We start from the raw sequence: 16482 nt of genomic DNA, 5'->3' as shown, positions 1-16482 counted from the left end.
TCCAGTAGTTTTTGAGCCTATTCAATACAAACACATAAAAATACAAAGGTTTCCTCTTTATAATATTAGTATAGACAACCACTCATAAACTCCTTTGGTATAAATAGACACTTTGCGTGAGTACGAATAATTTAAATAAATTATGTTTAAAATTAAATAAGTAATAGTTTAAATAAGTAGAGTAATTTAAATAAATATATAGGAGGAAGTTACCCTCGTTACTCTCGATGCGGGCAATGCACGTGACTTATTAGTTTATTATTTAATAGCAGTGATTAAAGTTATATTTATTTAATTATGTTTACCCGATAGAAAGGCCAATAATGTCAATGTTTTGAAAGCTACTGCTTACTAATGATATAATCATTAATTAATATTCTTTTAGGATAGTAATTCGTGTCATGATATTACTTACATGTTTTGTTGTGACTAGCTTTTGCCCGCGGTAAGTTCATAATGTACCTAATTAAAAGCCTATGTTATTTCTGGATAAAGTAGCTTTCTAGTGGTTAAAGATTATTAAAATTGGTTCAGTAGTTTCAGAGCCTATCAATTTCCTCTTTAAAATAACTTAATGAGTTATAATTTATAATAATTGTATGGAATCATAGTCTAATAACTAAGGATATAACTAAGTAAATATTAATAACTAGGTTTATCACTATTAGGTACGAAATATGTCACAATTTAATTTTAATTTAATTTAATTTAAACAGCTTTATTGCACAAAAAATACAAAGATAATAAATGATAAAATTTTAGAAATGCAAAGGGCGACCTTATCACTAAAGTGATCTCTCCCAGGTAACCCGTATGTTCGAAACTACAGAACTATAAGACGAGGAGTCGTCGTGCAGCTTTATATTATACAATTAGGTATACATAAACATACACTCTAATAGGTACATACTATACAATAAATATCTAAATATATATATATATATATATATATATATATATATATATAAATATATATAAAACATTAAATCTGTGTAATATAATTAAATAAATAGTACATAGTTAAATAAATAGCGTCGTGTACATAATATACTATGACAGAAACTAAAGATTTATAGTGATAGATAGTGTTTCTTGACACGATTTTTAAAGATTGCCAGTGATTTGGATCGTCTTATTTCGACCGGAAGTGCATTCCACAGCGAGGCTGCTTTTATAGTGAATGACTCCGCGTAGCCATGCGTATTACATTTAGTCATTTTAAGCTTAAAATCACAGGAGGGACGCAGGACGCGATAACGTTCGAAGGAGCTAAGAAATTTAAACTGATCTTTAAGGTAGGGTGGTGACCAGGGATGGAAAAGTGTGGCAAACAGGATAGAAAGAACATGTAGATTACGTCGATGTCTAATAGGGAGCCAGTTCAGTTTTTTACGATATTCAGAGATATGATCGTATTTTCTTAGACCAAAGATGAACCGAATGCACAAGTTTTGCAATCGCTCTAATTTGTTTAAGAGGTCTTCATTTACATCTAGGTAGCAAGCATCGGCGTAATCTAAGATGGGAAGAAGAAGGGTATTGGCAAGCAGAGTCTTGGTCTTAACTGGCAATAAATTTTTCCACCTTTTCAGGGACCCATAAGCACCGAAAACTTTTTTACTGACAGCTGAAACCTGCGGTTTCCATGATAGATTGTTATCCATGATAATCCCAAGATTTTTCACAGTGTGATTGTAAGGAAGCGCAGAACCATCAAAGATCACTGGTGGTAACGAGGGATAATCAAGTTTAGAAATTTGCCTAGAGTTACCTACAACAATGATCTGGGATTTAGTAGCATTTACCAACAGTCCATAAGCTTTACTCCAGCCGCACACCACATTCAGTTCTGAGTTTAGTCGTACAATATCCTAATAAAAAGGTCTCTTGTTCATATTGATCTCCACAGCAAAGAACAATTTAGTTAAAAAATTTTGAAAAAATAATACTTGATCGAAGGATAGACACCGAATTTAAATAAATGTATTGTCGAATTTTGGATTATTATTAAAACAATAATAAATATAACGATCTTTTTTAAATGTACGCCGTTTTAAATGATGAAGTTATTCATTTATCATAAGATAATATTAATTATTATTATACATTGCAGGTTACATCATAATATTATCTAATTAATCACATAGGCTAACTGAAAAACAAAAACAAGAAGAGTCCCTTACCCGCAAGTCCATTTCATGATAAACACTAAACACGCATGCTGTCACCAACAGTAATTGTCAAACAACAGTTAATTATAAACAAAACAAATCTGTTCAGAAATCAGACGTGATAAATTATCGCACGCGAGATGTTCACCTCGGGAATATTCGCTTTAGACTGCTGGTCCCGTCTCCCGCGCATAGGCACCGATCCAGAACAAATTAAGATAGGTTCTACTGTACATAATAAATACATGTACCAATATGTACGCAACATACAAGTACAATATGTATTAATGTGAGCCTCAGTGCATAAGAGCGGGCTTAATAAGTAAGTAATGTCTGGCAATTGTCCTGCAATTATGTCGATCCTGGAACAACATATCGTGCTGCATCCAACACGCTTATTCTTGGATTTGAGAGACAGTTAAGTAAAATTGTATACTTAAGTAAAGTTAAGTAATTTACCTACTTCAGATTCAGATTAATAAGCTAGATACAGAACTTGATGAATAATTTTCATGAAGTCGCTCTTTATTTAGGAAGGTTACCTAACTTCTGAGTTAGGCTAGTTCCTGGCTTGTACTTAATACTCATTAGAATCTGCCTTCCAAGCCGTATGGTTTTTAGCTACTCGTAGGTAGGCGTAGTCTATAATGAAGTCAGGTGTTTTGTGATAGTGAAGGAACACAAATCTATACACTACGAAATATCTAAGACTCTCATTTTTATACAGTAGAGACTTTTTCGAACAAGAGTAGGCTGGTTGAACATGTGTTATATGTTATCAGTAAATCTCCTAGGGACTTCATCATAATATTATGTTAATAATATATAATAATACTTGTTTATTGTTAATTAAACTCTAACACTATCATGTGATCAGAATGTGCACAGCAATTGTTTTTATTAGGTAAGTATCTAATAAACATTAATACATATTATATTATGTATATTCTAATTTTAGCTAACAGCTTTGTCTGCGTGATTGTCGGGTCAAGTTGGAGTGGACTTCTGCCCACCGATTTTAAGTTAGGTCAGTATTTTATCACTTTTAACTAAGTATATCATACTGCGAAAGGGCGAATCGACACATTTTTTTGAAGCCTAGGGAAAACCTACCAACAGATATGAAATTATACCTACTTTAAATGAAAAATTTTGTATGTACTTTATCACCTATGAGGAGAGCGGCAGTGGAAAACTAGAGCACAACTAGAGTTTTGAGCAATTTCCAGTTCCTATACGCCATAAAAACACACCTGCGCATGCGCAGGCATACATTTTTTGCCAGTATTTCGAGCTTTAAAATTATACGTTATGATTTACCTTAGATATGTTACCAATATACATACCCGGACAAATACGATTAGCATTCAAAGACTATTAATATTAAATACTTTTACCAATTATTATCGGTACTTTTCTATTAAGTGCACATAAAGATTTCACTATCATTTAAGTATTAATAAAAGTATAAATCCTTGGAAAATCATTTATATGTTTCAAAGTATCTACCCAACTGGGCACAGAGAGCAAGTCAGGTCTCTTCCCTTATCGCTACGGGGTTAATGATTTTGCATGGAAAGCTACTGCAGTGCCTTATATTAAACACTGAGTCATTGTGTTATAAATAGAAACGCATTATTATGTGTACAATGTATAAAAGGAACTTAGAAATGCAATATGCAAATATTAAAGAATTCTGGATCTATTCTGAATTTTCAGAAAGAATCAGTCATTCGACTGTTCATTAAAAAAGTAGGTAAAAGTCTCGTTTTAACTGTGTCCTAATTCCGAAACTCAAAGTAGACTTTATAGACCATGGTCTTAGATCTGGAAAGTACTAGACTCAGTTGTTTACACCCTATGCCGACGAGGATAAAATGTGTAAATAGCCAAAGGTTTGTAGTAGTAATTAACTCTTCCTTTGATAATGAATCAACTACTTCTCGACGAAGTCCACGAGAATCTCGGTGGAAAATTACTACATCTCTCGTCTCGTATTTAAAACATGTCACAGAATATAAATAATATGCAAGATGCTCGATGTGGGCGGGAACGGCGAAAAATTGGCACGCGGATAAAAGTTTGTATACAATCCCAGCTTGGGTGCATCTAAACTTGTCTTGACACCATTGGGATTTGAGGGGCATACGGATTTAAAGCAACCATAAAATAATATAGGTACTTAATAGTGATAATAGTGCATATTATTTGGGTAAGTATGTACGTTTTAATAAAGGGAAATTCTTCGTGAAAATAAAGTTTATTTAAAGTAGGTACCTACAACCATTCTCAATAATATGGCCTGCTGAGAATCTTCGAGTATCTACGAGTAAGTATGTTAAAACTGTAAAGAGATGTGGTAAAAAATGGAACGCTCGTCAGGAAGGTACAATAATTACCTAATTACTTTTATTAGATAGTATACCTATCAATTACCATAACTATATACCTATAATAATATAATATGCCAACAGGTTATTCGCATTAATTACGACAGTCCTTTTTCATAGCCAAACCACTCAAAACTAACAAACACCATATAGGTAGGAACGAGTAGGTAGCTACATTTCCAGAACTGAATACGGATATAAATCAAAATCAACCCATCTCCAGCTCACTGTTGAGCAAGGGTCTCCTCTCAGAATGAGAAAGATTTGGCCATAGTTCACCACGCTGATGGCCAAGTGCGGATTGGCAGAAAACACGCACCTTTGAGAGCATTATGGAGAACTCTCAATGCAGGTTTCCTTACGATGTTTTTCGCCACTGTTAAATCTAGTGATATAACTCCGAATAGTTAAAGCTGCGGTACTGGCCCGGGAGCCGAGATCAAACCCTGGACCCCGGACGAGGAATTTGACGTCTTCACCACTGGTGACTAGGATATCACCACTTTTCTGCTTGCTCGTTCACATATTATTTCTTTTAATTTTCTTTAATAAAGTATAGGTACCTGTACTTCATTTAAATACACCAATATATTTAAATATATTAATAGTATCTATGTCACTAATAGTTTAACTATTATTAAATGCTGGTACCATACAATGTTAGCATTCTGCTAGCTATTATTAGAAGTCATTTAAATAAATAATAGTGGGAGCTACAACGTCTACAAGTTAGACTAAACAAATACAAGAACGTGACTGCAATGCATTGCAATCTTCTCGCGCACAATTCAGCATTTCTCGATACTAAATGGTTTATTGCTTCTGTTGAACAATACCAACATCCAATATACAGGAATTTCTAAGTTACAGAATAACAGAAATACGTACCGACTCTAGATACAGGTACCTACCTACTTATTTGGAACAACTCCATATTGAGAAAGTTAGGGCAAATTGTTTTTTCACTTAAAATTAAAACTTACATTACTATTTATATTTTTTAACCCCCGACCCAAAAAGAGGGGTGTTATAAGTTTGACGTGTGTATCTGTGTATCTGTGTATCTGTGTGTCTGTGTATCTGTGTGTCTGTGTATCTGTGTATCTGTGTGTCTGTGTATCTGTGTATCTGTCTGCGGCACCGTAGCGCCTTAACTAATGAACCGATTTTAATTTAGTTTTTTTTGTTTGAAAGGTGGCTTGATCGAGAGTGTTCTTAGCTATAATCCAAGAAAATCGGTTCAGCCGTTTGAAAGTTATCAGCTCTTTTCTAGTTACTGTAACTTTCACTTGTCGGGGGTGTTATAAATTTTTAATTTACACTTGTAATATTATCTCACATTTATTTACACATCTCATCCTTGTCATATTTTTAAAAAATGTTTACAAAAATGAAATAACAGAAATAACGAAAATAAAATAACAAAAAATACAATAACAGAAACAACAAAAAATTAAATAAGTGTATTAAAAGAAACAACAGAATGATAAAGTATATTTATGTTTAAAAACAGACATCCTTCAAGTTAATTTTAAAGAATCGAACATTTGCGTTTACTTAGCGCAATGTAAATGCAAATTCGATGTAAGTAATAAGTGCTTACACAGGCCGCGGTGTGGCCTGCTTTTACCCGTGCTTAGGCTTGTGAGCATGCCGGTGACGACGACCGACGTGAACACACAAACCGTCTTATTCGCGAGTCAATATACAAACAACGGGACAGAACAGGTGAAATACATACAAAGATTTCTCGAACACGTACGTACCTACGAAGCGATTTGCTTCCTCTTTTCTAATCCGAACCGCTAGGATATGGAACGCCCTTCCGGCGTCAGTTTTCCCTTCCACCTATAATATAGGTACCTTCAAGTCAAGAGTGAATAGGCATTCTTCTAGGCAAGCGCGCTCCATCTTAGGCTGCATCATCCCTTGCTAGCAGGTCTGATTGTAGCAAGCGCTAGTCTATATAATTTAAAAAAAAAAGATATGTATGTATTTCGGAAAAACTCCTGAGGGAAGAAGTCTAAACTTACTGTCTCACTGATCTACATCAACATTACGTACGACTAGATGAAATCGCGGACATAATATTATGCAATGTGTCAATATAAAGGACAGAGTAAGACAATGCAGTACAGTATTTTAATATGGTGCGGTGTGGTTAACCACGGCGCCACGACAATAGCTGGACCCCCACAAAGCGCGGCAAGCTCATGAGAATAGCAATATTAATCCTACTAATATTATAAACGCGAAAGTTTGTATGTATGGATGTTTGTTACTATTTCACGCAAAAACTACTGGACGGATTTGGCTGTTTGAAATGGAGATAATATATTATACTTACCCTGGATTAATACATAACTAGGCTACTTTTTATCCCGGAAAATCAATGAGTTTTATACCTATTTTATTATATTAAAAGATGATTAATAATTATGGGTCTATTTATAGGGATCCGTACCCGAAGGGTGGCAATGGAACCCTATTACTCAGCCTCCGTTGTCCATCCGACCGTCCACAGATTAATAAAGCATCCGTCTGTCTGTCCGTCCACGGACTGTATCTCATGAACCGTTATTACGGTTCATAAGTAGAGAGGTAGAGAGTTGAAGTTGAAAAATCTGTACCTAGCTACCCTAGGCATGAATGGCGATCGTTTTCATTAAAGAAATATGATACAATTTTATGATGGATCGACGACGGTTTATGTACTACGTACTTGCAATATTTATTCTGTAAAAATATTTTAAACCTGCATAAGTAAGTGGTCTGTGTTTACCTGAAACAGTAAATATTTGATAACGAAAATAAAACCGATTCTCTACCCTAAAAAGATTGAAATATCTTCTAGTTACCCGAGGAACGCTTTCAACATTAAGACATCATAATGTTTTATTGCTATCATTAAATGAAACATTATTTCTGAATTAGTCGGTAGCCAAAAATATTCTGGCAATAAATTAGTTTATTTTAAACATACACCTACCTAAACTAAGAACACATACCTACTCATTATAATTCATAAAACTAACGAGAGCATAATTAGTATTGGTCAGGGCATCTTTAATATACATATAATTAATAATACATAATCTATTAGGTACCTATATGTGAAGTCGTAACCTTCCAACCTCCGTTTCACCCCCTTAGCTGTTGTGGGTTTTCATAAAATCTTTTCTTAGCTAACAACCTACCCCCTAGAAAAAACCTGGCTGCTAAGTTTCAATACTTGAAACAATACTTAAATTTTTTTAAATATAAAGTTTCATCACCTATTTACCCCCTTACTGGGGAATTTTCCAAAATAACGTCTAGAGGTTTTTATTGCTTAAAGCTTACCAATGTCGATTTTCATATTTCATATTCTGTAACTTCAAAAACAAGAACTTTCATTTAACTTTCCAACCCTCTTTTCACTACCTTAGGGGTGGATTATCTCAACAGCGTTTCTTAGCTGACGTTTACTTCCTAATAGGGAGCTACCATCCTTTCAAGTTTGTATGAAGGCTTTATATTATAGTTCCTGAGATTTCGTAGTTAGTCAGTGAGTAAGAAGTATTTCAATTTTCTATAATATATACAAATAATAATATAGAAGAATGTATACTTAGATTACCTTATTACTACGACAGATATACAATGTATATGCCCACCTATGCCTACACAATAGTTAAGACCCGTTACCTAGCATAAATTAAAATAAATAGCAGTTTTATTTTTAGATTTTGCCCTTAAACGAAATTTTTCATCCAACTAATGTTACGTTTTCCACGGTTGTTCTGAAATAAAGTAATGACAAGGTTAGCATTTCACGTTATTCGTCACAGATTGTATATTATCTAAACCTATCCATATCGCCATAATAAACTGTTATTGATCGCTATAACCGCCCGTGTTGCAGTGCGACAGATAGACAGTAATTTTTATATAAGTAAGTAGAAGATTTTAGTTTACATCCGTACAAAACACTTAATAAATTATCCATACTTGTACTACAAATGCTAATCTCTGTTATTGTCTTTCGCTAAAACACCTACAGGAAAGCTTGCAGTCTAGATTAAATAGTTTGTTTTTGCCTGGAAATCTTAAGGTTCCCACATGATTTAAAAATCCACGCAGACGAAGTTGCAGACATCAGCCAGTATGGAATAAATCTTCAGCGCTCTACATAAATGGTGTGTTATTTTATGACTGGATCAGGCGACATATTTGGCAGTCACCTGCGCGCGCGTCGCCAAAGTGTGGCTCATTCGAATTAGGTATAATACATACAGAGAAAGTTTTAAAATGATTCGTGTTATTTTAAAAAACCATTAGCACAGGGTTTCCCAAACTATGGGTCGCGACCCACTGGTGGGTCGCGAGCGAATATTGAGTGGGCCCTGCCTATAGTACCAACCGTCCGAATTAAAACTAAATACCGAAATAAATTGGACTTATCAAACTCACTGCGATTAAAAGTAACTAAAGTTGAAGTTGATGTCAAAACTGTAATGGCGAAACATAGGAAACAATTTCATCCTTCCCATTAAATTTATATAATTAAGTAATAAAAGATTGTATTAAAACAGTTTGTTATTTCAAAAGTCCTTTATTAATATTGCTAACGCTTAAATTTCCTAGAGGTGGGTCCCGAGTTTGTAAACTTAAATCAGATGAGTCGTAGCCCAGTCAACTTTGGGAACCACTGCATTAGCAAGATTCAGACTAACGTGTATGCTAACGTAATAATAAATTACGCTGGTTTGAATCGTATGATTGGGTCAGGCGATATGTTATTTGGCAATAAGATTATTAATTTAGGCGACAGGTACCAAACCACCAACCATCCGTACGTAGCTACGTACCAACCATCGACCGAGCTATTAGTCAGTTACAGAGACATCATAATAATAATTATTATACATATTACGTACTAAATGATGCCCGCGACTTCGTTCGCGTGGTTTTAGGTTTTTTAAATCCACAGAATGCAGATTCGTCCACTTCGAATTCAGTTTTTTTAAAACCCGTGGGATTGCTTTGTTTTGCCGGAATAAAAAGCTTTCTTTCCCCCGAATGAAAGCTATATCTGTGCCTTTCGTCAAAGTCGGATAACCGGTGGTGGGCCGAGAAAATGAAGCAGACAGACAGACACATTTTCGCAGTTATAATAATAGTATGGATAACATCTCTGCTTAGATTAGACACATCGATATCGTAATGACTATATACTCTACCTAGTCATTTGGAGTCGGTATAGGGTTTTACTGACCTACTTACCTACACAAAACATGAGCTTTTTGTCAAATCTGTTTACGTTCAGATAATATTATTGTGGCTATTTAGGTAACATAGTAGGTACACCCTTTTGGATAAATTCCAAATTACTTACTTATATTAGTTTTCAGCAATAGTTACAAAACAATATTTATTAATACAAATAACAGAAAACAGAAATTGCCTACATAGCCACAGCTATGGAATAAGTGCTAACAATAAATTGAAACAGTTGTATCCAATTGAAAACCACAGCTGCAATATCATGATTTTTAAAAGATGTCGGCATAAATCCTACTTTAATAATGAAACTCAATAATGGTTATTGATTTAGGTACATGATTTATGTCTCTACCTACTATAGCCACAGACCATAGCATATTATGTAGACTAGGCCCCTACGCTAATGTAATTGTAGACACCACAGTAGACACTATTCAAGCTGATGTGGAATGGCACCAAATGGAAGACACAAAAAATGCAATGAATTATGAACCTCATAGCATGATACCGGTGGGAGATACGAGAACTCAAAGGATTTGCTTAAAGATAACAGGTGTCAACCCTCATACACAGCTGACATGTAAATGTACTTGTACCGTTCTAGGTAAATTTTACCTCAGCGAATTAAGATTCCAGAGTCCCCTACGGTCAATGACCATGTATTGGCCTACGTGATTGGTGAACCGTACGTGTAGAGCTACTTTATAATGTAGCGTATACCTACTATAGAATAGGTAAGCAAGTTGAAGTGGCAGGGAGCAGATTATGTCTGTCGCAGAAGTCAGAACTGTTGGTGGTAAGTGCGGCATGTTACAAAATGGAGGAAAATCTTGCGGCCTATGCAGCATTCGGTAGTCTTTTCTATGCCGAGAAATTGTGCTGTAGAATTGGAGTAAGTATTTATTACGTCACGGGTTTATGACAGTGTACCGGCGATTAATCTTACTACTTACATTTAAAGGGTCTAGCCGGATAAGCATAGCGAAACGGCCCCCAAATGACAACCTATTTCGAAACTTAGGTATCAATATCGCCTTGATGTACGAATACGATTTATACAAGTTTCGCCTCCCTACTCCGCTTTTTCCCTGAGATATTAAAAAAAATGTGCGTGAGTACGACTATCGTTCAAAGTGTCATATCTCGGAAAGTTTTAAAGATACAAACGTGAAACCAACGCGAGATTTTAGGTGACCTTTAAGAGCATATTATATATTTTTTTCAGATTTTTGGAATGGTTACGAACATTTTTTTTTTAATAAATAAAAATTTAATTATTATTATTTCAGTGTTCCTTCTTAGGTACAATCACTGAAAAAAAATATGTTATAGTACTTGACATGTACTAATACTCAAAAAAAATCGTTTGAAAAAATATAGTGCAATACTGCAAAAAAAAAATTAAGTTCCACGGAACTAGGTTATACAAGGATATAGACATAGGCACATGTACAGTGTTACTAGGTAAGTCGACCTAGATTCGTTATAAGGTTGTAGGGGAGGTCAAATGCTATCAAAAACTCCATAATACCTATCGGCGAAAATAGCCCATTTTTGAGTTTTTTGGGTTTTTAGGAAAATCAAGAATTCGTTTTTTTTTAATTAATAAAATAAAATTAGAGCATACTTCTAACCTTTTATACAGTTTACGAATAGCAGACATCCCAACTAATAAATAAGTACTAAAGAATAACCTTTAAATGTTTTGCAGTAGGGTTCCGATACTTTACCAGTTTCATACTTTAGTTCTTTGACAAAAAGCTATTTTTTTTTTAAATAGCACTTACAGAAATTCAATTCTTTGAACACAGCTGCGCTTTCGTTTTCTATTACCACCTTTTAAGTTTTGACTACCTTTAAATAAAGTTAAAATGATTTTCCTAAAAACCCAAAAAACTCAAAAACGGGCTATTTTCGACGATAGGTATTATGGAGTTTTTGATAGCATTTGACCTCCCCTACAACCTTATAACGAATCTAGGTCGACTTACCTAGTAACACTGTACATGTGCCTATGTCTATATCCTTGTATAACCTAGGTCCGTGGAACTTAATTTTTTTTTGCAGTGTTGCACTATATTTTTTCAAACGATTTTTTTTTGAGTATTAGTACATGTCAAGTACTATAACTTTTTTTTTCAGTGATTGTACCTAAGAAGGAACACTGAAATAATAATAATTAAATTTTTATTTATTTAAAAAAAAATGTTCGTAACCATTCCAAAAATCTGAAAAAAATATAAAATATGCTCTTAAAGGTCACCTAAAATTTCGCGTTGGTTTCACGTTTGTATCTTTAAAACTTTCCGAGATATGACACTTTGAACGATAGTCGTACTCACGCACATTTTTTTTAATATCTCAGGGAAAAAGCGGAGTAGGGAGGCGAAACTTGTATAAATCGTATTCGTACATCAAGGCGATATTGATACCTAAGTTTCGAAATAGGTTGTCATTTGGGGGCCGATTCGCTATGCTTATCCGGCTAGACCCTTTGTTGTACCATGCAGCCTTGGGGCATGCCACAGAATTGCATTAGTTGCTCTGGCGTAAATGAAGCTTTAGAAAAACAGCAAGGTAGCTCACAGATATTACGGTCCATGCTTATTGTATGGTAGCATCAGGCAAAAATACCTCACAAGTTTTCATAAACAAAACGGATTTTATGAGAGGTATAATCTTCATATTGTAAGTTGTAAATTGCGATAATGGCAACCTGTCAGATGTAATTCAGGCCCATGGGATAGCAATAACCGTGAAATTAAAATAGCCTGCAGTCAAACGCAATAATGCATCTGTGCTTTGTAACTTTAGATCTCTTTAGATCAGAATGCTCGACGCTGCAAGTGCAACTTACGTGCTTAGGTATGAATTTGAATAAATCATGGAATTTGAATAAATCATTGAATTTGAATTTGAATTTAGGTATGCTGAGTCCTATGGTTGCCAAACAGGAAATATGTACCTACCTATAAACAATACATTCTTAATTACGTTAGGTACCTACCATAAGTTTCTTTTATTTGGTTATAATGCGTCCAAAGTCCAAACTAAGAACGTGAAAAAACCCCGCTCTGACGTTTTAGCTAGGAATATGTTTAGATTCAGTAAGTAGTAAATTAACAATTTTCAACTTAGTTAAACACCTACCTACCTAAGTAGGTACCTACTGTAGATTTAATCACTTTTATATTGTATGCAAAGTGTTTTTCGTAAAAACCATAATTTTCAAGTGACAATTGACAGATAGATGGCTTTCCTCTTCTAACTTTAATTTAAATGAAAAACTAAATTTTTAATAAATATGAAAATCTACGAAGGTATAAAGTCTCACACAAAGCCTGTTCTCTGCGAGATTTGCGACAAGTTGTCCTAATTTTTTTAAAATCTCTGCCTCTAACTACTACATATTATAATTATTATTATAATAGTAAGTACTATTCTCTTTTTGGCCGCTGGGGCAGACGCGTTCTGGAGTGGAGACCGCGTATCAGCAAGCGTAGTGTGGGACGACCTCCGACCCGCTGGACTGACGACCTTAAGAAGATAGCAGGAAGTGGGTGGATGAGGAAGGCGGAGTTACGTGTGTGGTTGCGCGCTCTCGGGAAGGCCTATGTCCAGCAGTGGACGCAAGCAGGTTGATTGATTGATTGACTCTTCTCTTTTTACTATTCATAATACTTAAATGAATGATCTCTATATTTCAATGACTCTCCAAGCAATTCTAAAAAAAACTAATAAAAAAAGTTTATGAGATGCGACGGTGATTTTCAGGTGGTTCAGAAAACTCATAATCATGAATACCTAACTAACTACACATTCTAGACAGGTCGACAAACTCGTATTGAACCTGAAGACAAACAGTTTACTGTTTTAAATTGTAAATTACGAGTTACTTAAGAAGTACTAGGTACTCATATTAACTTACATACGTACCTACTTAATATAATAATATTATAATGGTCTCTCCAATGCAATCTCTTCACTAGATTAAGAGTCCTAAAAATAATTCATAAAAAAGTCCTGCCTTAGCATCTCAACCAATCACCAACCCACTGTGTATGGAGCTCCTCTCGAAATGGGAAGCGTTTAGGGTCATGTTTTAGAGGTTCACCGCACTGGCAAAGTGCGGATTGGCGGACTTTTGCACACTTTTAAGAAAATTATGGAGATTTACTCTCGCTGACAGACAGACGGATGGACGGAAGGACAGCGGAGGCTTTGAAATAGGTTCCCGTTGGCATCCTTTGGGTACGGAGCCTTAAAAGGGAATTTTTTGAACCAAAACCCTAAAAACCTCACGAATTATTATCAGAAAATATTGAAATTCAAAAACTAGGTGGGAAATTGCAGAATATAATACCTAGGTAATAGGTATGTACCTATTTTCGTGTAGGTCTAAAACTCTAAACTCTAAATACAGAGAAACCAATTTTCTCTTTGCACGTCCGCGTCACTGTGATAATTTTATGGGCCCACCCTGTTGATAGGTAGGTAGGTATATCGTGGACCAAGAGGACTAACAAGTCTCTCCTTGCGAGTCTTGATCGCTTAGTTATTATTTATGGTTTTATAGACCCCCGTTCGCGGCATCGTCTTCTACATGCCTACTTACTACTTTGCTACCAACTCAGTTTATCTAAATAGGCACCTACTACGATCTACGCATAGGTACCTACCTATCCAATGTAGTACCTAAGTAAGTATATTAGATAATAAATGTGTTATCTACTCGTAAGATTAAAATAGTATCGTAAGTATAGTTGTAAATATTAATAGTTACTCAATAAGGGTTGCCATTCATAGACCAAACAGTCAATGACTTAGGTCAGGGGTCAAGGTCGTACCATCAATATAATGAACTTACGTTCATCGTAGTAAATATCACCTACCGGTAAAACAATTTTCGCAAATATTTCAAGAAAATTAATATGCGAGCTGCTTATGTGCTTGAAATTAAAATAAATGGAAATTATTGAATGAAAAGTCAAAAATGCGGTAGAAATTTTAGTCACAAAAACGCAACGCCACCCTATAGAGATACCAACCTTTTGTCACGCCAATACCTTATATTTCGGAGCACTTGTAAATCCGCACCACATCACAACACGAAAATTCGTTTAACTTTATATAACGACACAGTAAACAACAATCGAAACTGAAAGCGAAAGTGATATACAATTATTTATTTACATGTGTGGCGTTTCGGCGTGAGCCGTCGACTGGCGGTAAGGACGCGGGAAGGTCGCGTGCTTCGTCGCGCATGCGTCTTCAACTCGTCAGCCAGTGCCAACAGAACTGCCAACATCCTCACCTTCAAACTTCTTATCAGCATTCCTTTAAAAGACTGGCAATTACGTAAATATAATCATGGAATGTATCATACCTACCTTGTTATGCCACATCAAGCCGTGGATCGTGAATGGACAATCTAAGATTCATCTAAATCATTTATTGCTTTGGCTGATCGAAGGTTCTGGTTCTAATATGCTGTTATAAGCCTATACTAATGAGCACTAAAACCTATCTGTTTCAAAATCACGATTTAATTTTTTAAATAATTCTTTTTTACAAAACGCCTTTGGAAAAGATACAAGCAATACCAATCTCTTAGTATTTAGTAATGCGAAATTCAGAAATTCACATTTGGAGAAAGATGGGTGAAATAGTTGGCTTATTCCGTTTATCCACCCTCAATTAATAGTCACCCTAGTAGGGTGTATATACAGAAACTTGTGTCCGTCTATTCATACTATGTGATACAGAAAGACGGACGGATAGCGGAGGCTTCTTAGTAATAGCAGTTTTATAATGTACAAATCTAAATTTAAAATTTATAACACCCCCGACGAGTGAAGGTTACAGTAACAAGAAAAGACTTGATAACTTTCAAACGGCTGAACCGATTTTCTTGGACTATTCCGCGCCTACGATCCAAAGTATCCGAGCATTATCCGAGTTTTCCAAAACATCATTTTCAAATAAATAATTATGTATCTAGGCAACGTCCATCTTGACAGCTTGACATTTGTCAATTGACATTAAATATTATGAACCTAACGGTTATCTAACCTTCTTTTCACAAGAAAACTAGAAAAGAGCTGATAACTTTTAAACGGCTGAACAAATTTTCTTGGATTATAGCTAAGAACACTCTCGATCAAGCCACCTTTCGAACAAAAAAAACTAAATTAAAATCGGTTCATTCGTTTAGGCGCTACGATGCCACAGACAGATACACAGATACACAGATACACACGTCAAACTTATAACACCCCTCTTTTTGGGTCGGGGGTTAAAAAAGGGCCCGCTGGCACCTGGGTAGAGAACTCTAAAAATATACGTATGAAGGTCACATAGGTTAACGATCAAGCGACCAGGATGTACATTGTACATAGGTACATATTATTTAGGTAGGATAATTAATTATCGTACGTTATAATGGGTATTTAACTCATAAATGGGTTGCCTGGAAGAGATCACTATAGTGATAAGGTCGCCCTTTGTTTTTAAATCTATCCTGTATTTTATTCTTTGTCATAGCCGCAAAAAGTTGTTTAAATAAAATAAATAAATATATAAATCGAATCGGCACCACCTTGGCAACACCGCAACACTGACTACTAACGGCATCTATTGACCACTGACAAAACAAC

General features: G+C 35.1%; 1 protein-coding gene across 5 annotated transcripts in view; it reads right to left on the bottom strand.

Annotated features, from left to right (window-relative positions):
• Positions 1-15064, bottom strand: part of LOC123868214 (glycogen-binding subunit 76A) — a 58033-nt gene extending 42969 nt beyond the window's left edge. For 2 of the 5 annotated variants that reach the window (XM_045910637.1, XM_045910640.1), the window contains exon 1: positions 14875-15060. Coding sequence is in view for 2 of the 5 variants with exons in the window: in XM_045910635.1 (XP_045766591.1) it covers positions 14893-14928 (36 nt within the window). In the remaining 3 variants the exon portion in view is untranslated. Of the gene's footprint in view, positions 1-2183; positions 2353-14874 lie in introns of those variants that run through there. The other 3 variants (XM_045910639.1, XM_045910636.1, XM_045910635.1) reach the window with 2 other exon arrangements.
• Positions 15065-16482: the final 1418 nt, after the last annotated feature.

Source organism: Maniola jurtina, chromosome 9 (genome assembly GCF_905333055.1).
Source record: "Maniola jurtina chromosome 9, ilManJurt1.1, whole genome shotgun sequence".
In the NCBI taxonomy this organism is placed as follows: Eukaryota; Metazoa; Arthropoda; class Insecta; order Lepidoptera; family Nymphalidae; genus Maniola; species Maniola jurtina.
The sequence above is the reverse complement of the archived record's forward strand: the minus strand, read 5'-3'. Positions and strand labels throughout refer to the sequence as shown.